Source organism: Carassius gibelio, chromosome B21 (genome assembly GCF_023724105.1).
Source record: "Carassius gibelio isolate Cgi1373 ecotype wild population from Czech Republic chromosome B21, carGib1.2-hapl.c, whole genome shotgun sequence".
Taxonomy (NCBI): Eukaryota; Metazoa; Chordata; class Actinopteri; order Cypriniformes; family Cyprinidae; genus Carassius; species Carassius gibelio.
This window is the reverse complement of record NC_068416.1, coordinates 14,004,453-14,029,424: the sequence shown is the minus strand read 5'-3', so window position 1 is coordinate 14,029,424 and position 24,972 is coordinate 14,004,453. Positions and strand designations below refer to the sequence as shown.

The window sequence follows — 24,972 nt, the reverse complement described above, 5'->3', positions numbered from 1 at the left end:
CTTGCATATCTCTCATTGAGGAGGGTGGACAGAAGAGAGTCAACATGGCTCATCTGTGCATCGTCGGCTCTCATGCAGTCAACAGTGTGGCACGAATCCACTCGGACATCCTCAAAGCTACCGTATTCAAACACACCATGTTAGTCCGATATCTTTCCATGCATTCCTACTGTACATGCCATTTCACACCTAATTCCTCAACACACTGAAATTCAAGTCATCAGATTCAGATCATTAAGTTAGTGAACTGAACTGAACCAGTGAACAAATCGTTCTGTTTACACAAAACGGACTGAACGATCGGTTGCTGAATTGTTCCTAATGACTCAATCACCCGGTCCCAGTCATTCTCAGTGAATAATTGACTTCTACTGGTTTTGAATGACATGAGCAGGATGAGTTAACAATTATTACTATTCATTTACTAAATAGATTCAAAGACTTCTATGAGATGGACCCACACAAGTTCCAGAACAAAACCAATGGCATCACCCCTCGCCGTTGGTTGGTGATGTGCAACCCTGGTCTGGCTGAGGTCATTGCAGAGGTTGGTGCAGTCATTCATAACTTCTTTTGTTGCTTGTTAACATAACTGTGACAGAATCGCAGACTGTCAGCAGAACTGTGTGTGCACTAAATGTAGTTTTATATAATGTACAATGTCATGGTGTGATAGCCTTATTCCTGCTCTGAATTATTTGGTTGCTCAACTGTTAGAGAATCGGAGAAGACTTCATCAAGCGACCTGGATCAACTGAAAAAGCTCTGTGATTTTGTCGATGATGAGGCTTTTATTCAAGATATCGCAAAAGTTAAACAGGTTAGAAAAGAAAGGATATGTGGCACATATGAATGGCCCAGTAGGTTTGGAATTTAAAATTGATATACAATTCAAGTTCTCACCTCTTCTAGGAGAACAAAATGAAATTCGCTGTGCACCTGGAAAAGCACTACAAAGTAAGGATCAACCCCAACTCAATGTTTGACATTCAGGTGAAGAGAATCCATGAATATAAGAGGCAGCTGCTCGACTGTCTGCACATTATCAACTTCTACAACTGTGATTAGCTCCTGAACTTTCATTCCTTTGTGTCCCTTCTCACTATCACTGTTAATCAGGGATGTCTACTCGGAGGAGAATTTTTAATCAGTTTTGGATTTCAGAATCACTTTTAGCCCGGAGTGAAGAGAAAACAAGCATGAAATATGAATGAAAATCAACAATGACCCTTTAGTGGGCGACCGACTCAAAGTAATTTTCCTGGAGAACTACAGAGTCACCCTTGCTGAAAAAGGTGCCAAATTACAACATATGCAAAACATTTTAAATGTTCAAGTAATTTTATTTGTTTTATTTTTAATTGTATAATTTAAGTTTTTATAAAAATAGGCTTTACTACCAATGTTATTTTAGTATCACTGAGACACATTGAGATTTTATAGTTATATTAATATTTAGAATATTTATATTTTTAAATATTTTATATATTTATATGTTTTTATTTTATTTGAACTTATGTTGAAGTTTTAGTATTTGGAAGTGTCTTCGCCATTTTTATAATCTTTAAGTTAAGAGCTGCACGGTACTGGACAAATTGAGAGTCACATTTTTTTTTTTTTTTTGTGTGTGTGTCTCAAATAGAAAACATGATTCTCTAAACAACTACCGGTAATCAAAATAATGTGACAAAATATTAATTGCTGCAGTTGATTTAAAATTGCTTAATTAATTTAAATGAATTGTTAAATATTTTAATTTATGTATTTAAAATATGTTTAAAACACTAATTTTATTATTAAAATGATGAAAAAGTGGCTTGTATGAATGATTCAATGGCTCTTAATTGCTTCACTTGAAAAATACTAATTAAATACTAATTTTTAAAATGTGCTTTTGGTAGAATTTACTGAAATAATAACCACTCACACAATGTTTGTACAGTTTATGACATGTAGCAGATACAACGCATCCGAGAACTACACTCATATTCCAGAGCTGAAGCAGGCCATTGACCAGATCGCAGGAGGTTTCTTCAGCCCAAAACAGCCAGACCTCGTCAAGGATATTGCTTAACATGCTGATGCACAACGATAGGTAGAGAATCAAGAACAAGAATCCCAGTGCCAGTCAGCACTGAGAGATTTGTGGGCAGGGTGCCGACATACAGCGCCGTTGCGCTACGGACGTCCCAAGTTCAAATCCCGACGCCAGGACCTTTCCCTGATCCCGCCTCTTTTCTCTCTCCCACTTCACTTTCTGTCAGTTCTGATCTGTCCTATCATAATAAAGGCAAAAATGGCAAAAAGTAAATCTAAAAAAAAACAAAAAGGGAAACATTACCACAAATACATAGTAATAGGCACCATTATTTTTCCAACTGAACATGGAAAACACATACTGTACATTGACCACAATAGGAATTATTTTAACAGTAATATGACAGTAATGACATTAATAATTAATATGCATACAAAATTGTTACCAGATATGTAAGGAATCAACCCTGCGAACCATTTATATATATGTATATAGTATTTTAACACCAATAATATAATACATAACATGGATAGCTAATTATAACTCTAAGTAAAACTTTTAAAGGAGCTTACAGACCATTTGCTGTTCAATAAAAGTCTGATTGTATGGGTTTAATGCATTGAGTCCATTTACTCCAAATTAAAAGCTTCTTAAAATATATGTATGTGAATAATATGTTTCTTACTGCACAGGTTCAAGGTGTTTGCCGACTATAAAGACTATATCAAATGCCACGAGAAAGTCAGTGTTTTGTATTAGCGGAGTACAATCGGTTTCATTGCCAAAAATTAAGAACTTTGATCACGATTATTTGGAATTCTCTTTGCATTGACAGAAAGCTAAGGAATGGACCAAGGAGGTGATCCTCTACATCACCGGATCAGGCAAGTTCTCCAGCGACAACACCATCTCCAAGTACGCCCGTGACATCTGGGGTGTAGAGCCCACTCTGGAGAAGCTTGCTGCACCTGACGACCCAAAATAAACCTCCACCTGCCCATCTTGAACCAAGAGCAACCCGTATGTTCGAACAACACTAGATGGTCTCTCATCAAGAAACCAGTCTTGCTATAACTATGGCAACCCGAATGCAGTCTGTCAATCTTCAATCTTTAATGTTCTGCCTCGTTCACTTCACAAACAATCAATAACTTCAATGTTCAACAGGTAACATCTATATCAGCATTATTCAGCAAAAACCAGGGCTGCATTTCCCAAAAGCATTGTAAGTAGATCACAGAAACTATTGGCACCAGTGGTCTCTACAATCTTCATAGTCTTACTATGCTTTTGGGAAACATTAGCAATCGCATATTCAGAATCAGATAAGGAAACATCACTTCCCAGAAGGTTTTTGATGTAATATATGGATTTTGACATTCAGTAGAGTGTTTTCCCCTCTCTGAACTGTTTAAGCACTGCATATTTGGAAAAAAAAATCCAATTAAATCCAATCTCAAACACGGTTGCATTTGGCTGCTAGTTCTTAAAGGATTAGGAACACGCTTAAAATGACAAGATTGTCAGTAATGTGTGCAAAATGGTTGGTGTAGGGGGTCACGGTTGCTTTTAAAGCGAGACTGTAAGCATTGCTCACATGTAAGGGTGAATTTGTGGTTGCTGCTTGTACTTTGTAACCGGTTTTTGGACTGTGTAATGTATAAAAGTCACAAAAAACATGCACTTAAGAGTCTCATCAGCTGTTATTAATCATCATAACCAAACTATCCCAAATACAAGGCCTTTTCCAAATGTTTTTGTTAAAGAACAATGCAATTATGTAATAAACTACTAATAAACCACTTTGCTCTCTTATTTCTCACTAGTTTGTTAAGAATAAGAAGTGTTAACAAACTCGTTAACCAATTCATGCTTGACACTTGAGCACTCTCACACACATGCATACAGTGTTTTAAATCAGGGGTCGGTTGTGCTGTACGCTGCCAACAAATATGACATGCAGTTTTATAATGGCTAACCAGCAGTGTGTAGAGCTTGGGTACTCTGCCTCAATTGCGTGAGAAATGTTAAATCCCACCTTGCACTTTCAAACTTGAGGTCATCTCACAAACTGGCAGTGGGATGCAAGAAACAGGCTCAATCTGTCACAATGTGTTTCATGAGATGGTCTACGCTCGGTTATTTGCTCTGGCAACTGGCATTGCTCTTCACTGGAGCGATTTGAAGATAAACAGTCCTGATTTTCTGTTCACACTGCAGAATAGGAGTCATTGATTTATTGCAGACGTCTGTTGCTACACTCTAACAACATTCTGTGCAAATGTGGCTAGTCTGTTCCCCTCAAGTTAGCGAAGGTAGAGTTCATTACATTAACAGTGAATAACTTCAACTAACTCAATCAATGTTCAACTGGTGACTTCTCTGTCAGCCTTATTCAGCAAAAACTGTGATGATGCAGGATGACTATGCATCTCAGAGTAAAATATTTATCTCAATTTTAAACAGTATATTGATGGGTTTTATCATACATTCTTACACATCAATAATCTTTGGGGCAGCTACAGTACCATTATGGAACACATTGTTTAATATAAAGGTTTTTGAAATGGTGTCCCCCAGCGACTGCAATGGTATGGGACAGGACATGTGTAAGTGGTAAGTGTAAAAAAATGTAAAATTAAAAAAATATATATTTAAAATGAAATAAAATAATAAATATCTATAAATACAATTATAGATTTATTCCCTGTAATTATTAAACATTACTGCTATTACTGTTCAAAAGTTTGGGTTTGAAGGTTTCTTATGCTCAGCAAGACTGCATTTATTTGATAAATAATACAGTAATAATTTTAATATTGTGAAATATTATTACAATAAAAAATGTTTTCTAATTTAAAATATTTAAATATAAGCATCACGTGACAAGTTTTCAGATTTTTATTTTTTTACATTTAAACAAATCTACCAGATAATATTCCGAAAACTTATTTAGCATGATTTAGCATTAATATGATGAAAAATAAAAGCTAATTATTTTATTGATGATGTTGTCTTATCAAAATGGGTCTGTATACATGAACATTTAGAAAGGAGGTTCATCACAAGGGGGTCATAAAAGCTCAAAAACTTAGTATAAAATATAAGTATAAAATGCTGAAAAATCCTGATTACACACAATGACATCACAATAAAACTTATATTGATATGATACTGTTTTTAGATGTGTGATTTATGTACTTACAGTAGATTTAACAAGTATAACCTATAGATGTATGTGTTTATGAGGTTATACAGTAGGTTGAACTTTGAGAGACAGAAGATTTACAGGAACCTGTCTAGGGCTAAACATCTTTGGTTACTTTTCTACTTTGTGTTATCTGTTCTGTCCCGCTCTTAATTGGTAAACAAAACGTTCTGCCTTTGTCCCACTCAACAGCTAAGCAGAGAGTCCGCAATTATGCCTTAAAATCATTAATTTAACCATAATCCCCTCCCCTTTCACATCTACAATGAGACATAAACTCACACACACTCACCTACTCTGAGTTGAGCTCTGTTCCTCACAGTAACACCCCACTGGCCCGGACACAGGACCAGCTTCAGGACACCGCAGGTACGAGCACAGAGGTTAGCCAAGGGATTCCAGAGGGAGCACAGTAACTTCAGTCGAGCTGAGGCAGCTCTTCCTGGGCTCCATGGAAAGGTTTGTGCTTCAAGCTGTTTAAAAGTGGAGCTTCTAATCCAGTGCAGACCTGTAGTGCATATCCACCTGAAAGTCTGAGGATTTTCAGAGCAGATTATTCAACAAAGCATAACAGTTTCTCTATTTACCTCTCCTATTGATTTAGGGAGAGAATCCAGGACATCCTTCAAGCTACAACAGGTGCGCATTTTTTTTTAATGCTTATATGTGTATCTTTTCTTTTGAATGTATTTTTTACATTTAATTTTAATTGCTTTTAAGGTAATATGCTTATGCATTGACACACTAAAGAATTAATGCATAAACAATTTTCATTTAGAAAGTGGTAGTATTTACTAATTAATTGCAAAGAAACAGCAAGTAATGCATTGCATTATGAAATTTGGAAGTAGAAATATTGAAATAATACTTTCTTTTAAAACAACCTTTGAGAATTCAATTTTTTTTTCTCAAATCAAAATATATTTGCATTTGATAATTCTAGAAACATATATATCTGATACACTAATGCTTTAAATCATTTGGATAAGCACATCTGTTGAATGAGTATATTTAAATGTTATGTTGGAATATAATTGTTTTGGGATTGCAATGTAATTTTATTTTAATTCATGCATATGCATATAATTGTTTTTGTTTTTTTTAATCAGGATTTTTTTCATACCTTATCTTTATGTTTCCACAGATACATTTTACAACTGACGTGCACCTCAAGGCAGAGCGTTGGGTTATAAACTCTGTTCACCACGTGAATTGTGATACCTGTGGAATTTCCTGTTGTTGTTGACTTCTGAGCCATGGCTTTTTCTGACCTGCTGGAGCAGGTTGGCAGCACAGGGCGCTTCCAGATCCTGCATGTCACCCTGTTGGCTATGCCCATCCTGATGATGGCCAGCCATAACCTGCTGCAGAATTTTGTGGCAGCAGTGCCACCGCACCACTGCGCCCCCCACGCAAACATTTCAATGTCCTCCATGAGTGCTGGGGACATGCTACGGGCCACTGTGCCCTTGGGCACAAACGGCAAACCGGAACGCTGCAGACGCTACACACATCCTCAATGGCAGCTTCTCAGCAGCAACAGTTCAGAAAGCCTATGGGAAGAGGGTGTGGAAGAGATAGAGATGCAGAGTTGTGAGGATGGATGGTACTACAATGTGACCGAAATGAGTTCAACGATCATTACTGAGGTAAGTGGTAAAAGGTCTAGCATCATTAATACAATAATTGAATGATTTTTTTAGATGCAACTTCTGAGTGTAAATACTTTGGGTTCCTAAAATTATCTTTGACTGTTAAGTTCTTCAAAGAAACAAGTTTCGTTGTGCCCATGCTGAAGAAATTGTTCTAAGGTAGCCTAAGGTCTTCCAGTCTGGTCACATGATGGTTTATCAGGCAGGTTTTAGAGTGTTTTTGACCACTTCATTAGCTAGAAATGTTGGTCTGGTCAGGCTTTTAGGCTTCTATGGCTTCCATTCAGCCATAGACTGGTTTTAGCTTTCTTTTCTTTCTTTTTTTATTTTTATTTCTGCGATATGCACATAAACTGATGCTCACCACTGATACTAAATATACTGATACTGATACACCACTTATACTGATACTAAACTACTACTAAAGATTGTAGAAACTTAATTTTCTGTAAAGATGCTTTGCAATGATTTGTATCGTAAAAAGCACTATACTAATAAACTTTAATTAAATTTTTTTCAGCAGGATTTTAACAATCTAAAAAACATTTTGAACCTGCAAAGAACATTATATACAATGCACTCTTAAAAATAAAGGTTCCAGAAGGGATTTTCCACAGTGATGCAACAATTTTTAGTTCCTCGAACCTTTCAATTAAAAGAAAGCATTTTTAATTTTTCCACTATAAAGTTTTTTTTTTTTGTCTGTCCACAATGCTACATGCAAACAAAACACAGTCAAACTGTTTATCGTGTGTGATTTTAATCAAATGTTTTTTCTCTTTTAGTGGGATTTGGTTTGTGATCAGCGTGCTCTAAAGCAAATGAGTCAAACTACCTATATGGGAGGTGTCCTTGTGGGAGCAGTGATTTTTGGGGGACTTTCTGACAGGTTGTGACAGCTTTTACTACTAAATATGACAGCAACAACATTATCATTATAAACACTTTTCTATTACACCTTCTGACCCAGAAATGAGGTAAAATGTCCATCTTCTGATGCAGGTTTGGCCGGCGTGTTTTATTGTTGATCTCTAACCTGATGATGGCGGTTGGAGGAACATGTGTTGCATTCTCCACCTCCTTGACCATGTTTTGCATATTTCGCGTTTGCTGTGGCATGGCCCTGTCTGGTTTGTTGCTCAACTCCTTCTCTCTAAGTGAGTACAATGAATCAGGTTTGACAGGTTTTCCCAATAAAACCCACCCAATTGCTACTTAAAACTAGCCCAATCACGTTTCAAGGGGTAAAAAAAAAAATATATATATATATTTTTGGAAGGCCCCCCCCGATAAGATTAGCATCTCAGGGGCTAAATATTGCGTTACTGGTGTCACTCCAACCCGCGGACATGGAAAACAACCTGTGGCAAGTGTTAAAAGGATAGGTCACCTATAAATTAAAATTGGATGTTTACCTGCGTACTCCCAGGGCATTCAAGATGTACGTGACTTTGTTTCTTCATTAGAACACAAACGAAGATTTTTAACTCAAACCGTTGCAGTCTGTCAGTCATATAATGGAAGTGAATGGGAAGCACAGCTTTGAGAGTCAAAAAACACACAAACAAAGCCAAATTAAACACTGCGGCTTGTGATGATACACTGATGTGTGAAGACACGAAACAGTCATCGGTGCAAGAAACTGAACAGTATTCTTTTTTTTTTGTTGTTGTTTTTTTTTTTTATCTCTGATTCACGCAATGTCCTAACCATAGACAGTAAAAGAAATGGACACAGCGACCCCATTGGAACTCAATTGAGACAAATGAAGCCCAGTTTTAGCGTTTTTTTCTGACGCGCAGACTCAAACGAAGCTTGACGACGTCAGCAACCTGTCTGACAGATGTAAATCTTCTAAGTGGCTGTGCGTGCAAACTGCCATCGTTAATCTTGCAGAGACGGCGAGCTTGAGCGGGAGTGAGCAGGAGTAAGTATTATGATTAATTATTCTGTATAATATTTTAAAATGTAACGCCAGTACGCCATATTAAGTTAATTGCCTGCGAGCTTCTCCTCCTGTCTGTACGGTAATGCGACAGAGAGTGGAGTGGTTATGATGCAATCGTTAGCCTATTTTTTTACAAAAACTGTTTATACGGGGCCATAATGTAACATAGAAGGTAATGGAGCCCTTTATACATTGTCGTGTATCTTTAGAAATAAATAATGGACAAACAGAGTCTTTAAACACCTCAGATGTAAAGTTATTTGCTGTCAAAGTGACGCCAAAATGAATGGGAGTCAATGGGAATGCTAACGCAAGTGAAGTCCTGCTAAAAGATGGCAGCCCCCACCCGACTTCAACTTCTGGTCGAGTTCCTTGCCGCCTGGTCCTAACTGACCTGAGCACGTTCTCAACAGCCGGTGCTTGACACGTCTTCTTGCTTTATGGCTGATCACAGACTTATAAGTGCATTACCGCCACCTATCTCTCAGATGGACCATTGACACTCCTAATTGAGATTCTAGATATTTTTAATGGTCCATTTGAGAGATAGATGGCGGTAATGCACTTATAAGTCTGCAATCAGCCGTAAACCAAGAATAAGAAGACATCACCTCATGCACTGGCTGAAGACGACGACGCAAATGCGCTCAGGACAGTTCGGACATTGCGATGAATCAGCGGTAAACAATATAAATACTGTGCAGTTTCTTGCAAAGACTGATCGGTTTGTGTATTTACACATCAACGTATCATCATGAGCTGCAGCGTTTCATTTGGTTTTGTTTGTGTATGTCTTTTACTCTCAAACCAGGATTCCCATTCACTTATATTATATGACTGATAGACCGCAACAGTTAAAAATCTTCGTTTGTGTTTTACTGAAGAAACACCTACAATCTACCACTTGCCCTGGGGGTAAGCATATTAACATCAAATTTTCATTTTTGAATTATCCTTTTAAAGTAGCCCAATTCCGCGAGAAAACCGCGGACTCAGCAACACTGAAGTGAATAAAAGCTGTAAATTAGAGGTTGTCACTTGTCACCTATTCGGTTTGTAGAGAAAAAAAACCTTGCATTTGACTGACATTGTATTTTGTGACATCTTGTGGCATGAAGTGTCATCGTTTCTACTCCTCAGTTGTGGAATGGATCCCCACGCGTGTGCGGACGGTGGTGGGCACAGGAACGGGCTACTGCTACACCACAGGCCAGCTGATCCTGGCAGCCGTGGCGTACTGCATCAGAGACTGGCGCTGGCTCACACTGGCCGTCTCACTGCCTTTCTATGTGTCCTTCCTCTACTCATGGTGCGTCTCCTGTTCACGTCTGTTTCCACTTTTAAAATATGTCAAGTACATTACAAGTGCTATCAGTAGGCTATTTGCTACTACTTTTGGGGTACATAAATACGCTGCAATTAAAAACTTTGGGTCGGTAAGATTCAATAATTTACCTCTCTTGTCTAAGATATAGTAAAAACAGAAATGTTGTGTAATATTAGGCTATAATAATTTTTATTTTATTTTTCAAATTGTAATTATTTTTTCCCCGATGCCTCAGAAATAATTTAAATATGCCTATATTCAGGGCCGTGCACAGACCTTTTGAGGGGCATGTGCTGAAACTGAAAAAGGGCACCCCCCCCCCCCTTTTTATATCAAGATTATTTAGTAAGCCTGCATAAAAGGAAGAAATGGTCACATCTTCATGACAAATTCAATAACACAAAATAATAGTCTCAAAAGCTTTAGATTTATTCACGATTAATAACGACCATAATAATAATATTAGATAATTAGATAATATAGATAAACAGGGTTTTAAGGGCTTCTTTAAACCTAATACAACAGCAACCTTCTGTGAGCCATGTATCTTGCAAAAATTTGATACTGTGGTGGACCAGGGATGTTGGTCTCTTAAAGGTCTCTTATTCACTACACTTTTCCTAAAATAAGCCAGCAATGAAAAAATAAATAAAAATAGTGAAAAGTACAGTTGCAGTGAAAAGCATTTCTGAAGGATCACGTGACACTGAAGAGTACTGAACTGGAGTAATGATGCTGAAAATTCAGCTTTGATCACAAAAATAAATTACATTTTAAAATATTCAAATAGAAAACAGTTATTTAAAATTGTAAAAATATTACACAATATTACTGATTTTGCTGTATTTTGGATCAAATAAATGAAGCCTTGGAATGAATCATGAATTACATTCTGCATGATAAAATATAAAGATTTCAGTGATCTTCTGTAATTTTTTTTTTTTTTTGTTACTACTAAATTACTGTAGTAAAACAATGTTTTACAACATTTTATACATGTGAGGACGAGCGGAGAGTATACCATAACATGATTAGCCTAAATGTTAATAAATTAAGTGTATCAGCAATCATAAATCAAAAAATAAATTTATTATCAGGTGACGAGGATCACTCGTCGCTTTGTGTAAGTTCCAGTACGAAACAAAGCGGGGGGCGCACCTGTTATGATTTTCCGATGGTAAAAACAAATTATATGTTGTTGTATTACTTATCAATTTATCGTTTTTGACCAGCGAATGTGTGCAAATGTTGTTGTTTTTCTGTCCGTCATTAAAACGGCGACGGCGCCTGACGCTGCGGGGATCACATTACATTTTCTTCTAGGTTACAAATTAGTTTTTGTAGCTATATAGACGGAGCGCTCAGTTTTTCCTGTGGTAAAATGCATTTGGCCAAAATAGCATTTTATTAAAGATGAAATGCAACTGTATGCACAGGCTATTTAAGTGTTGGCTATGACTAGATGGCAAATGCTAGTCTCTCAGGCGACGTCCCACATGTCTCAGTCAGTGAGTCAGTCAGACATCAAATAAATAAAATATGAGCCTTTATAGACATAGTGTTTAGTAGTACTTATTCAAACAACAAGATATTTATTTACCCTTCGCAAAACTTTGTTCAGCTCAGCTGGTGTCTACTGTGCGGCTGCTGTGGAACTTCAGTTGATTTAATGAATATAGAGGGGGCGGAGTTATCAGCTTACTGACAGCTTGAGGATCGAATAAGATTTACACAAGCTCGTTTTAAGAACTTTCATTTGCTAAATATTTGTAAAACAGACAGACAGACGTAAAGGGTGACCAATAGCATTGATAAAAAAAAAAAAAAAAAAAAAAAAAACGCCACCAAAAAAAGGGCACTTCGGAGTGTAAGGGCAAAAAGGGCATGTGCTCTGCACAGGTTGAGCCCTACCTGTGCACGTGCCTGCCTATATTGTGCTCAAGAAACGATTTTTTTATTATTATTATCAAGGTTGAAAAGATTTGTGTATGTTTGTGGAAACCGATACCTTTTTTTCAGAATTTTTTTCCGTCTTTACTGACTAAAAATATTATATATATATATATATATATATATATATATATATATATTTAAAAAAAACCTTCGTATTAACCCCAAACATTTGAACGGTAATGCATATTAGGGTTTAATCTTTAAAAAAAAAAAAATACTTATGTATTATGTAGCAAATAACTGAAATAATAATAAAATATATATTTATTGCTATTTTAGTAATAAAATACATTCATATTATATTATAAACAATAGTTATTCATTATTTAAGTTTAAATAACTATTGTAAACCAAATGACAATTTGCACTAAGAAATCCTCAACACATTATGCCTATATATAAAAAAATGGTTATTAAAAACTCCTTGTTTGAAGTCATCCACTTGAAAATATGGGTATATTTGGCATATATGTGACCCTGGACTTCATAAATTTAACATAAAATAAACATAAGATATTTCATAAATTTCCTACTGTAAACATATCAAAACTTAATTTTTGATTAGTAGTTATGCATTGCTTAGAACTTAATTTGGACAACTTTAAATGCGATTTTCTCAATATTTGGATTCTTTTTGCACCCTCAGATTGAGGATTTTCTAATAGTTTTATCTCTGCAAAATATTGTCCTATCCTAACAAACCATGCATCAATGCAAATCTTATTTTTTTCTATTTATTCAGCTTTTAACCGTTGTGACTTCTTTTTATGGTGCAGGGTCACATAAGTATGGAATCTGATGCAGTGGATTCTAGTCTCATTATTATCTTCTGCAGGTGGTTCTTAGAGTCTGCTCGGTGGCTTGTCCTGACCAAGAAATCAGAGAAGGCAGTAAAAAACCTCAAAGCGGTGGCTCGCATAAATGGACGGCATGCAGAAGCTGACAAAATCAACATTGAGGTATGACATTATGTACTGCATGCCATATCAATGACGGCCTCGTCAGGGTCATTCCGAAAGCTTATTCTGTTGTGGTTGTGCATGCAGATGTTGCAAGAGTCCATGAAGAAGGAGATGGCCTGTTCAAAGGGGTCTTACAGCGCTCTAGACCTCCTGCGCACATCCTCAATGAGAACCATCACAGTGTGCCTCAGCGCAGTCTGGTCAGTCACTCAATCCTAGCATTTCAATCACTAACCAACCAGCATTTAAAAACTTAACTTTGTACTGTAACATCTTAGGTTCTCAACCAGCTTCGCCTACTATGGCCTCTCCATGGATCTGCAGAAATTTGGGGTCAGCATTTACCTGATCCAGATCATCTTCGGAGCGGTGGATATACCAGCCAAAATCCTGGTTACGATATCCATGAGCATGTTAGGACGAAGACCATCTCAGTGCGGAGCTCTTGTGCTGGCTGGCGTAATGATACTCATTAATCTCCTGGTGCCTTATGGTGAGAATTTGAGCCTCGATGGCAATAGTGCAGGGTGATAATAAAACTGCAGTCTCATTGTCACGTGGGGTCGTTCGTTTTCAATAGCTGTTATTCCAGTGAGATCTGGAGGTTAATCTGTCCTTCAGCATCACATAAATCGAAACCCTGGTATTTCACATGGCTGATCGTGTACACTGTGGTTAAGTGGCTCTTGTTTCTGTGCCTGTGCAGACCTGCAACTGTTACGCACCAGTCTGGCAGTGATAGGGAAGGGCTGCCTGGCTGCGTCCTTCAACTGCTGTTACCTGTACTCTGGAGAGCTGTATCCCACAGTCATCCGGTAATTAACTAGTGTCAGCATCATCCTAAAACAACAACAGTTACCTACGATTCAGTTTAATCGCTCTTGTCCACAAGGTCGAAACCATGTCTTGGACATCGGGGGTGTGGGGTAGTTATACTCTTAAATAAAGAAATAATTTAAATGGATTTAAGAGGATAAAGAAAAATAAGAATTTCAGAATAAGTGATGTCAACTTGTGGAATTTTCTTCTGTGTCCTCTCAGTCAAAACGGTATGGGATGGGTGTCCATGATGGCTCGGTTTGGAGCGATGGTGGCCCCCATGGTGCTGCTTCTTGGGGAGGATTTTCCATGGCTGCCTGGCTTTATCTACGGAGGAGCTCCCATTCTCAGTGGGATCTTTGCCTTCTTTCTCCCAGAAACCCTTGCACAACCTTTGCCTGATACCATCCAGGATGTGGATGACAGGTAATCAATCAATTCAAATGAAAGTTTTGTGCTAGTTGAATGTGATCCACAAGACATGATGCACCTTATGGCGCAAGAGAATGTTGCATCAGAAGTTAAAGTGTAAGTTACATGAGCAGAGCGTCATGTGTAAATGGGTAGCCATAACATGATTTTCGACTCTTTCACTTATTACAGAGGTTTTGCATGGAAAAAACCCAAAAGATTACCTGAAAAAGAGGATTTGGAAATGAAGGATCCCAGCTGTGTCCTCCTGAAAGAGTCTGTCTGAGATGGTCAGCATCTAAAACATTACTGGAACACACAAACAGAGATGATCATTGTCATACAGAAGAGAACCTTAACTTTTTGATAAATGGTGTACAGTACCTTCTTATTTTTCTGACTAATTCATGTTAAAAATATTATTTACTTTTACAAAGTGAGGGAAATAGTGCCTTGGATTGAGCTTTTTGCTCTTTAGAAATCTTTTACTGTTTTATATACTGTATATATGTTTGTGGATTTATTTGTTTGTTTATTACATGAATTATGTAAAGAAATAAAGAAACAGAGAACAAGAATTGATTGTAAAAGAGGTCCCACTTTATATTAGGTGGCCTTAACTACTATGTACTTACATAATAAGTACAATGTACTTATTGTGTTCATATTGTATTGTAAAACACTTTTGCTGCTATTGAGGTGGGATAGGGGTAAGGTTAGGGAGAGGGTTGGAGGTATGGATACGTTTAAGGGTGGGTTAAGGTGTAAAGTATGGGTCAACAGTGTAATTATAAATGTAATTACAGAAATTAAATACAGATGAAATTACATGTCGTTTTTTTAATATATAAGTACATGGTAAAAACATGTATGTACACAATAAGTACATTGTACTAAATTATTAATTAAAATGTAAGTAAATAGTAGTTAAGGCCACTTAATATAAAGTGGGTCCGTAAAAGACTGTGGTTTGTTTGTTAAAAACCTATAAGCTGTAAAATGCATCCACACTGTAAAAAGTAATCATTGAATCTACTTAAGAGAAGCTTGTAAATACAACTGATTTTGGCAAATTTGTTGGTTTTACTCGATTAGGCTGTGTAATATTAACTTTCAGTTAGATGCGGTAGTTAAACTAAATATCTTAAGTAATCCGAACTTTAGAACATCTAGTGTATTGGACTAGGCTGACACAACAATGTGGTTGGCACAAAAAACATAATGAATAACATATAGAGAAGTCAGTACAGTTTCCATCAAATATATATATGTAAATGTATATGTATGTATATATATATATATATATATATATATATATATATATATATATATATATATATATATATATATATATATATATATATATATATATGTGTGTGTGTGTGTGTGTGTGTGTGTGTGTGTGTGTGTGTATGTATATATATGTATACGTATATGTATATATATATATATATATATATATGTGTGTGTGTGTGTGTGTGTATAAAGCAGCCATGTTTTATGGTACAATGGTTTATGGTTTGAATATATGAATATAAAAAATATTGTTCTTAATTTTCCCCATTGGTGGGGTGAAATAAATGAACAACCAATAAGATTTAAGCTTATTGGCAGGTCTGGACGAAACAATTAATATATGTTTAAGAACTGTTGCCATTTCTTCAACTCGGCCTGTAACCGCCAGAAAACTAAAGAAGAGGAAGAATTTTTCGTCAACTCGTTTTCATCCCGCTTGACGCAGTCTCTGCGCATGCGCAATGTTAAATGGACGCAGGTGTTCGGAATCGAGACGACGACGACGAACTTCAGATGTGTGGCAGCACAACTAGGTATGTTGATGACCTACTTATAAACTAAGTTCTCACCGTGTACGCTGTCGTCATTGTATTGAGCATAAAAACTTAAATAAAATAATTTATTTTGCTCGATGTGTTGTAAGCGCAAAAGGTCCATTTTATTAACTTAGTTTAAACGAAGTATACGTTACTGTCTAACCATCAGTTGAGACCAGTTTCTTATTTGTTACATTACAGAAATCGATTTTCAGTAAACATTGTTTTGAATATACAGTTTGGAAGAGATTTTAATCAGTTGTAAGAGCTTTGTCATAGGCCGTTAACTGTGAGGCCTGTAACTTACTCCGCTTCTAGAACATGCTCTTCACGTGTCGTTCACGTGGAAATGAACCGCGTGAGATAACTTATGCGTTACGATAGCTTCATTAAGTCATTTCTATATTCGATTTTGTGATTTATTCATGCAGTGGAAGTGTAAATTCACCTTTTTTTTGTGTGTGAAAAGAGTGCTCAGCTGCTAAAACACTACCGATTGAAATATGGAAGAAGTACTCCAATTCCATGTATCTATACCGATTGTCTATGTTCAAGTCATTTAATTCACTTAGAGTGCACTTAACGAAAAATCATTCACATCAGGTAACGTACATGGTAGCCAGACCAATGCACTTAAGAATACCCCTTTGATATTTCACTGCCTACTTCGCAGTTTTGAGGAGCCCTGCACAGAATCCATAGAGGCAGCACCTGAAAAATAATGAAATGGTGCAGTGTCCATACTGAAATTGCAATTTTAAGAGTAATGTCTACTCTACATTTAATTTATAATTAATATAATTAAAAATTTACTTTTTGTGTCTTTCTGATAATTTAGGTGCTCATTGATTGGCAGTGTCGGTTCTGCTTTGCCAAAAGGAGTGAAATCCAGGAGGAGGAGGAGGTGGTCCAGTCGGAACATTTTCTATGCAGATTTAAAATCGAAATTCAACTTCATTTACCACTTTTGAGGTTGATGTTTAATTTATACTTGCATGTTTCAGTGACGTGATTAATTTTAGTCTGGCTTACCTTTTTTTTATTTTTTTATTTTTTGATATTGGAGTTCAGTCGCATATCTGGCAAAAACCTGCAAACCGAATTTTCAAGAACTGGACAGATTCACTCAACGGTTCATTCATATCTTCAAGGCCAAAGGGGGAGACATTGGATGTAAGCTTAAGAAGATTCTGCAACAGATTGAAAATGAGGTAAGCTACACAGGCACACCCTATTTATTTATTTTCTGGTAAAACAACTGTTGCTCTGTGTTGTGTTTGTGCTATGAATGCTATTAACTCTTACTTTTTACAATGTTACATAACTTTACAGAAATCTGAAATCATTGGTAGGCGAACAGCCGTTCTTCATGGCCTTCCACTTCTCCTTAGAGCAGACCCGACTGATTTTTACAAGACATGTTTTGTAAGTAGCTTTGTCTGTGATTATTCTGGTTATTTAACTGTTGCAAACACTTCTTAAACCAATTTTGCGACCTGATAGGAAATGTAATTAAGAAATATGAAAAAAATTAGGATACAGAAAAAGTGAAAGATAAATTAAGAATTAATAGAAAATAAAAAATTAAAGCAAAAAAATATTAGTTAGATAAGAGAGTAAGATCATGAGAACGAAAAGAGGTAATAATGTTTAGGAAATTAGACAAAGGTTGGTACAATTAAGGACAACAGTCCGATAAGGAGAACAGAAAAGAGGAGGTATCTCATCAGAATTATCTTAATTTGTGTTCTGAAGATGAACAAAGGTCTTACTGGTTTAAAACAACATGACTGTGAGTAATTAATGACAGAATACTCACTTTTGGGCGAACTATCCCTTCAACAAGAACTAATCGCTAATAAGCAAATACTTAATATTTTATAATGTAATCATTATTGAAGTGATTGATGTTTCTTGCATGTTGTAGTTTGACAAAAATTATTTGATCCCTAATTAATGCGGTGTGTAGCTTTTTATATTTTATATAAGTACTCCTGTCCATATGCCGAAATGACAATGTTGAGATTACATTGTTTTTTTTTTTTAATTTTTCATTGGGCTACCTATAGCTGTCGTCATTTTGTGCTTTCATTGAGACATTGTTTCAACAATGTTAGGAAACATTTATTTCCATCAAGAGTTGCATTAATTTTTGGCCAAGATCTTGTAATGACAATGGGAGAGTCAAGCCAACTCCAGCATATCCTAAAGGCTTTCAGTAGGGTGAAGATCAATTCAATTCATAAATGAAAATGATTCCTCATGCTCACTGAACCTTTTTTTTCTTCACACTTTTGGTCCAAAGAATCTTGACACTGTCATCCTGAAATATATGGAGATGGGTGTTTCTTCTGACATAGTTGTGTAAATGGATAGTTCACCCAAAAATAAAAACAAAAATTGTCATTAATCACTCAGCCTTTTGTTGTTCCAAACCCGTAAGAGTTTCATCCATCTTCAGAATAAAAATGTACGCATTTTGAATGAAATCGAAGAGCTTCCTGATCCTGCATTGACAGCAATGTAACTAAAATGTTCCAAAAGCCAGAAATGTAGTAAGGACATCGTTAAAATATTCCATGGGACATCAGTGGTTCAAACTTAAATAAAAATAACTACAAGAATCCTTTTTTGCCCAAAGAAACCAAAAACATGGTTTGTAAAATGGATTCATGATGTACTGACTCATTATAGAAATTGTCAATTTTGAACACAAAACAAAAAGCTACGGACTGGAGCTTTTATTGTTTTGACCCATTTTGGTATCACCACAAAATCTACTATTTTAACTAAAAGTTCAGTGTTTATTCACAAGTCAAGTCACCTTTATTTATATAGCGCTTTAAACAAAATACATTGCGTCAAAGCAATTGAACAACATTTATTATGAAAACAGTGTGTCAATAATGCAAAATGATAGTTAAAGGCAGTTCATCATTGAATTCAGTGATGTCATCTCTGTTCAGTTAAATAGTGTCTGTGCATTTATTTGCAATCAAGTCAATGATATCGCTGTAGATGAAGTGACCCCAACTAAGCAAGCCAGAGGCGACAGCGGCAAGGAACCGAAACTTCATTGGTGACAGAATGGAGAAAAAAACCTTGGGAGAAACCAGGCTCAGTTGGGGGGCCAGTTATCCTCTGACCAGACGAAACCAGTAGTTCAATTCCAGGCTGCAGCAAAGTCAGATTGTGCAGAAGAATCATCTGTTTCCTGTGGTCTTGTGGTAACAAGTAAACAGTCAGTAATAAAATAAGAACTAATGAACAAATCACAAGCACTAGCACCAAATAAATACACAACTACAAAGACACAAAATAAACGGGGGTTTACGTTTTTTGGGGTAGTTCTAACAATAGTATTTAGCTATAGAAATTACATTGCCTGGCCAAACAACAACAAAATAATCCTTGGAAATACTTAAGTGTTAGAATTTTATTTTGGCCAGACAATGTATATTTAATTTATGTAGTGAAGATAATTCAGTGTTGTTTTACATTTAATTATTCAATTTCTGCAGCTGAATTGTTAGAACTGCCTGAAACTTAAACCCCTGTTTATTTTGTGGCTTTGTTGTTGTGTATTTATTTGGTGCGACTGCTTGTGATTTGCTCATTAGTTCTTATTTTATTACTGACTGTTCACATGTCTTGAATAAACACTGAACTTAAGTTAAATTAGTAGATTTTTGTGATTTGTCAAAAAAACAAAACTTATTTTTAGTTTTATTCTTATCGACATAAAAAGTAGCTCCGGCTACAACGTTCTTATACAAGACTCAGACAGTTCTGTTTATTAACCGCCTGAGCACCAAGTTATGGACTGCAGCTTAAATAAAAAGAATACATTTTATTTTGTGGCAGCTCAAGTAAAAAACAATTGTGGGAAATTCAAAATATATCGCAGGAAAACAAAATCATCCTCTGCATCTGCTGCTGTGTCAAATATGAAAAGAACTTTGCGTCATAATACGTTAATTTATTTGCATATTTTTAACATGAATATATGTTCTGAATGTATGATGTTACTTTCACTTCATTCTTGTCATATGCTGCTCATGTTTTTAGGACTGTGATGACAAAGGAGAGATGTCCGGAATTTCAATCGGAATATTGTTTGTGATACCTGAGGACTCTGCAACCGTGCCTTACTGTTTGCATCTGGATGCCACATTCACTGCAATTATTTTGGAAGGTAGAGTTGTAATGGATGATCTGGGAAACCTTCCCAAAGCAATGTGCCTGCTTTTTTGGCTCATTTATGCTCTGAATGTAGAGTATCCTGCTGTACTGAAGAACATGTTTGATTTCTTTCAAAGTGTGATTGTCACTCGGGGCAAGTCTCTCAAACCTGAAAAATCGCCTGTTGCTGTAACATTGTTGTGCCATGATTGACCATTTTTCAGTTTGTTCAGAATTGACCATTGCGGAGATAGAAAATAGTAATCAGGAATGTAATTTTATATTTTAGAATATAGTGTAGTCTTTAAAGAAACTTTTAAAATAAATAGGAAGGTTGTTCAGTACTAAAAAAACAGAAGAATCTTTTGTTTCCTGTAGGAAAACGTGCAATTTGCTTAACAGGGTTAAGTGGTTTGTTTTAGAAAAGGTGCTAATTTTAGAAAAAAATGCTGTATTTCACCACTGTGAGAAAAGGTAAAAATGTCAAAAAAGGGAGCATTGATTGTATGTAATTGCTGTATGTGAAAAAATGCAGTGTGCTGTGTTGATTTGAAGGCATGACATTGTTTTATGGAACAAATAAATGTCCCAGTGTTGTGTCAAAGATATTTTGTCTGTTTTAACTTAGAATTTTTAGTACAACTTACTTGAGAAATTTAAGGTAATCAGTTTCCACACTTTTTTCTAGTAATGTGAACAAGCAGACTTGTTAAGTTTACTCTTTTGATTGTACTAAAATTATCTTGAATGTGTAAGTTGGCTCAACTGGTCAGATTGAGTTACGAATACTCAAGTTTTCTAGTTACCACTACAAATACCCAAGTTAGATTTGCAAAGCTGCAATAAGTTGTATCAACTCAAAATTGATTAACTAATTTGCTTGAGAGATTTGAGGTAATCAGTTTCCACAGGTTTTCCAAGTAAATTCAACTAATTGCTTTTTACAGTGCAAAGTACGAACAAATATCTGTTATTATGTAAAACAAGTACGGTACATGTCACTGTCATTAGCTTGTTGACACGTGATGGTTGATTACATAAACTTGCAAAAGCAGATTAAATTGTTATTTTGTATTTAAGTATTAAGAAGTCAGTAAATAAATGTGTGAAACGCAAGTTAGTTTGTCATAAGGGCTATATCTCAGTAATACATGTTTTTCTTTTTTTTTTTCTAGCAGTGGTTGCATCCTGATTTCAGTAAATTAAATGTTTAAATCAGGACTAATTTCATTAAATTTTCATTAGATTTCTTTAGGGTTTTTTTTCTTCCATAAATTCTATAATTCTAACAAATATTCCATTATAGAACAGACGGTGATGATATTTCCATAGCTATTACCATCATAAAGTTTTCATTAAAATAAATAAACATTTCTAATGCTATACTTTGTTTTAGTTACCATGGCACTGAATTAGTAAACAATTATGCAAGAGCATATTTCTAATAATTTCTTTATGTATCCCCCAATTGTAAGTCGCTCTGGGTAAAAGTGTCTGCAAACTGAATAAATGTAAATGTAATAAAGGCTGACGAAGAGATAATAAATTTTATTCTTTTTTTTTTTTTTTTTTTGCTTTTAAAAAAACAGTTGAAACTGCTGTGTATTTTTTGCAAATGGGAATGCAAAAATTATATTTCTACCCCAGAAATGTGAAAAAGGGCCTTCTTTTACAGATTTATAAAAGCTTTTGTCTTGAGTAAAGAAGGGGACACTAATACTGGGATACAAGTGTCAATAACAATGAAAATGGATTTGAAAAACTGAACTGAGTCCTCAGAAAAGAAAGAAAAAAAATTCATGATTAAAAATATGGATTGTAAATCTTCACTTCTCTGTCACATCTACACTGTCATAAAAATACAATCTTTTGGCAAAAACAATAGTTTGATATATTTTACTTTTTTCACCTATTTATTGTTTTGTGCTTCATAAATAAAATATTTTTAAATGGACTATAACATTTAGTTATAGACTCCTTATGTGGCAACTTATAACTAATTGGATGAATAAGACCACTAAGGGTCTATGTGTGTAAAATAAACTTTTTCCCCCAATGTTGGAAATGTATAATAATAATAATAATAATAATAATTAAAAAAAAAAACTGAAACGGAAAACTTGATAACCAGACCTGAAAACTGTGAAAACGAGGACAATTATAACATTAAAAGGTTGACACAGGTATGCATGAAGCAACTGAAAGAATTAACAAAAATATTCCCCACGTCCTGTGAATTTTGAGTGATGGCATTTACCTTACTCCTTAATAGTTTAAAAATAAATATATTTTAATAGCAGACAAGGATCTGAATGAATTACTTGCTCTTTTGCGTCAGCTGGCACATGTCACTATAGCTCATTGGGTTTATGAAGCCAGATTATGAAAGAGGCAAAAGATTGTTCAGTGACCATTTAACTATATCATGACGAAAAGACAGTGTCACTGTTACATAACTACACGAATGGAATTAATAATCTTAACGTATACCTGGTGTCGGTGCAAGATTGTTTATTAACAGACTAACTAAAAATTATTTACGCGCAAAAAAAACTACAACTCCCACGAGCATGCGGATATTACCCATGAGCACTTGCTCCAGTCTTGACGCACATTCCGGTGTCCTTTACATCTTCCTGTTCATTACACATTCGTTTTCAGAGGATCAAGATGTCTGGACTTCTGCGGGGAATTGCTCGTGTCCGCGCCGCCCCGGTTCTGCGGGGATCAGCCATCCCCCAGCGAGCCAACATCACCACGCGCCCCGCCAAAGATGCATTCGGGCCCGTTGTGAGTATCTGTAGAGCGCTGCTCGTTTCCTCTGCAGCTCGTGAAGGGCAGACCATGATCTCCTTGGCATTCACCTTTAGACTCACTGTGATAAACGGAAACACAGCCATACAAGTCCGTTTAGTTTGAGTATAGTTCTAATCCAGGTGTTGACTACGAATAGATCACTTTTGTACTTTCGAATTCGTTTTTGACTTAAGGACTGAAACGTTAGCTAAACCCTTCTCGGCCGATCGCGGCTCAAGTTATATATAGAAGAGGGTCGTGGTGTTTCGACAGGCGATAGATGGGGAACTGAATCTCGATTTTGAAGTTATTTTCAATTCTAATATAAAAAGTAAGAAAAATTTGTGTAATATTTGTTTTAAAGGTAATTCTGTTTATGCTTGAGCTATTTAAGAAACCAGGCATCACAAATAAGCTTCCGCTAAGAAAAATAGTTCATTATTTATGCCGCAGAAATAACCGGTCTGTCAATAATACAATATCGCAACAACAATAATCTACTGTATATCCTCAATATTTCGGTTCATGCCCCACCCCCAGGCACTGATTAGCTTGTATTTATATCATAAGAGACTGTGGGGTAATGGCAGAATATTAAAGCACCTCTATGTTGCCATGAACGGTTAAATGAACCGTTTTTTAGCATCTGCATCTCTAACAGCTCTCTGGTTCTTGTGTCTGTTTTCACAGGAGACAATAGTTGGTCTGACCATGTTTTCTCTTACCATCCTGGGACCATCTGGATGGGTTCTGGCCAACCTGGAAAACTACAAAAAGAAGGATGCTGCTGAGTGATCCACTTGTCATGGACTGAACGCAGTTTGTCTGGTTTTATTGCTTTTAACATGTCGGGACCACCATCTCACAGACCTCCAGCTTACCTAATCATCAGTCTCCTTTGAGCCACCCTGCTACCTCTCCATGTGACCATTTACTGTCCTCCAGACACTCTTTACACTGAGCTGTTTGCTCCCTCTTACCAACTGTGTGATGATAACGTAATCATGGGTGATTCAGTTCTCCTTACCTGGAGCTGTTACTGTTGAAATAAACCATTATTTAAATCTTAAAACCTTTGTCTCTTTGTTTTCTGTTACTTTTTTGACAATACTGGAAAAAAATATTGCTTTTCAGTAGCTTATTATATGAGGCAAGGCACTTTAAGTGTCAGATTAAAACATATCACGCAAAAATAGATACATCATACCATTCAATTATTATTTTTTTTAAATAAAGGAGTGTGAAATAATAGGTTTGGCATTTTAAATGTTAACTTTATTCAGTAACTCGGAAAGGCTTTTACATCAAATACAAGGTTATTGATAGAATCTTGAACTTAATATATTTGGTCTGATAAAAAATAGCATTTAATTGTCTCCTTTTAATACACATGATTCAGATCAACATGTAATTTGGAAAGCATCCCATTAAGTGAACATGGCATCTTTATATAATTAACATTTTATTAAAATCTATAACATTTTGAATATTATTTCGCATATACACATACAAATATAACACTTTAGCGTTTTTTCAGAAATATTTGAGAATAATTTAATGGTGTGATGTATTTATTTTAGTTAGATATAATAATTAGTTTTAAGATGACGCTTAGAAAATTATCTATGAGAGTTTGTCACTGGTGACTTGCCCGGTTAGTTAAAAAAAGTTATTCTTAATTATTAATAATTATGTCAAAATGTATACGTACCATCAGCTTGTATGGGCGTAAACTGAACTCGATTCAAAACATGCACATTCACAAAGGCAACCGTTTTTAACACACGTAAAACAAACGGGAGTGATCATCAGGGTATTCAGCAGGTGAAGTATCTTCTCAACCG

General features: G+C 35.7%; 3 protein-coding genes and 1 long non-coding RNA gene across 14 annotated transcripts; 3 read left to right on the top strand and 1 right to left on the bottom strand.

Annotated features, from left to right (window-relative positions):
- Window positions 1–5,542: 5,542 nt before the first annotated feature.
- Window positions 5,543–15,567, top strand: slc22a6l (solute carrier family 22 member 6, like). Its single transcript, XM_052588872.1, has 12 exons — window positions 5,543–5,705; window positions 5,851–5,885; window positions 6,391–6,895; window positions 7,684–7,787; window positions 7,901–8,055; window positions 9,987–10,155; window positions 12,962–13,085; window positions 13,173–13,288; window positions 13,367–13,581; window positions 13,795–13,903; window positions 14,130–14,333; window positions 14,511–15,567. The coding sequence occupies exons 3-12, from the start codon at window positions 6,503–6,505 to the stop codon at window positions 14,602–14,604; spliced, it is 1,683 nt and encodes a 560-aa protein (XP_052444832.1). The 5' UTR covers window positions 5,543–5,705; window positions 5,851–5,885; window positions 6,391–6,502; the 3' UTR covers window positions 14,605–15,567.
- On the bottom strand, window positions 6,658–24,960 carry LOC127986590 (uncharacterized). Its single transcript, XR_008160902.1, has 4 exons — window positions 24,840–24,960; window positions 22,916–23,207; window positions 14,543–14,627; window positions 6,658–6,799 (listed from the first exon to the last, which is right to left on the bottom strand). It is a non-coding gene; the product is annotated as an uncharacterized LOC127986590 (long non-coding RNA).
- LOC127986586 (uncharacterized) lies at window positions 15,940–20,938 on the top strand. 11 transcript variants are annotated; one of them, XR_008160901.1, is made up of 5 exons: window positions 15,946–16,147; window positions 17,007–17,122; window positions 17,217–17,361; window positions 17,483–17,575; window positions 20,219–20,938. XR_008160901.1 is itself a non-coding variant. In XM_052588875.1 (5 exons), the coding sequence occupies exons 1-5, from the start codon at window positions 16,872–16,874 to the stop codon at window positions 20,543–20,545; spliced, it is 732 nt and encodes a 243-aa protein (XP_052444835.1). In that variant the 5' UTR covers window positions 16,236–16,871; the 3' UTR covers window positions 20,546–20,938. The 11 variants fall into 11 exon arrangements, 6 of the variants coding, with proteins under 6 accessions (XP_052444834.1, XP_052444839.1, XP_052444835.1 ...); XR_008160898.1 differs by having other exon boundaries at window positions 15,949–16,147; window positions 16,989–17,122; XR_008160899.1 differs by having other exon boundaries at window positions 15,950–16,147; window positions 17,222–17,361.
- Window positions 22,980–24,200, top strand: LOC127986589 (cytochrome c oxidase subunit 8B, mitochondrial). The gene is made up of 2 exons (XM_052588881.1): window positions 22,980–23,122; window positions 23,819–24,200. Exons 1-2 carry the CDS (start codon window positions 23,003–23,005, stop codon window positions 23,921–23,923), a joined length of 225 nt encoding a protein of 74 aa, XP_052444841.1. The 5' UTR covers window positions 22,980–23,002; the 3' UTR covers window positions 23,924–24,200.
- Window positions 24,961–24,972: the final 12 nt, after the last annotated feature.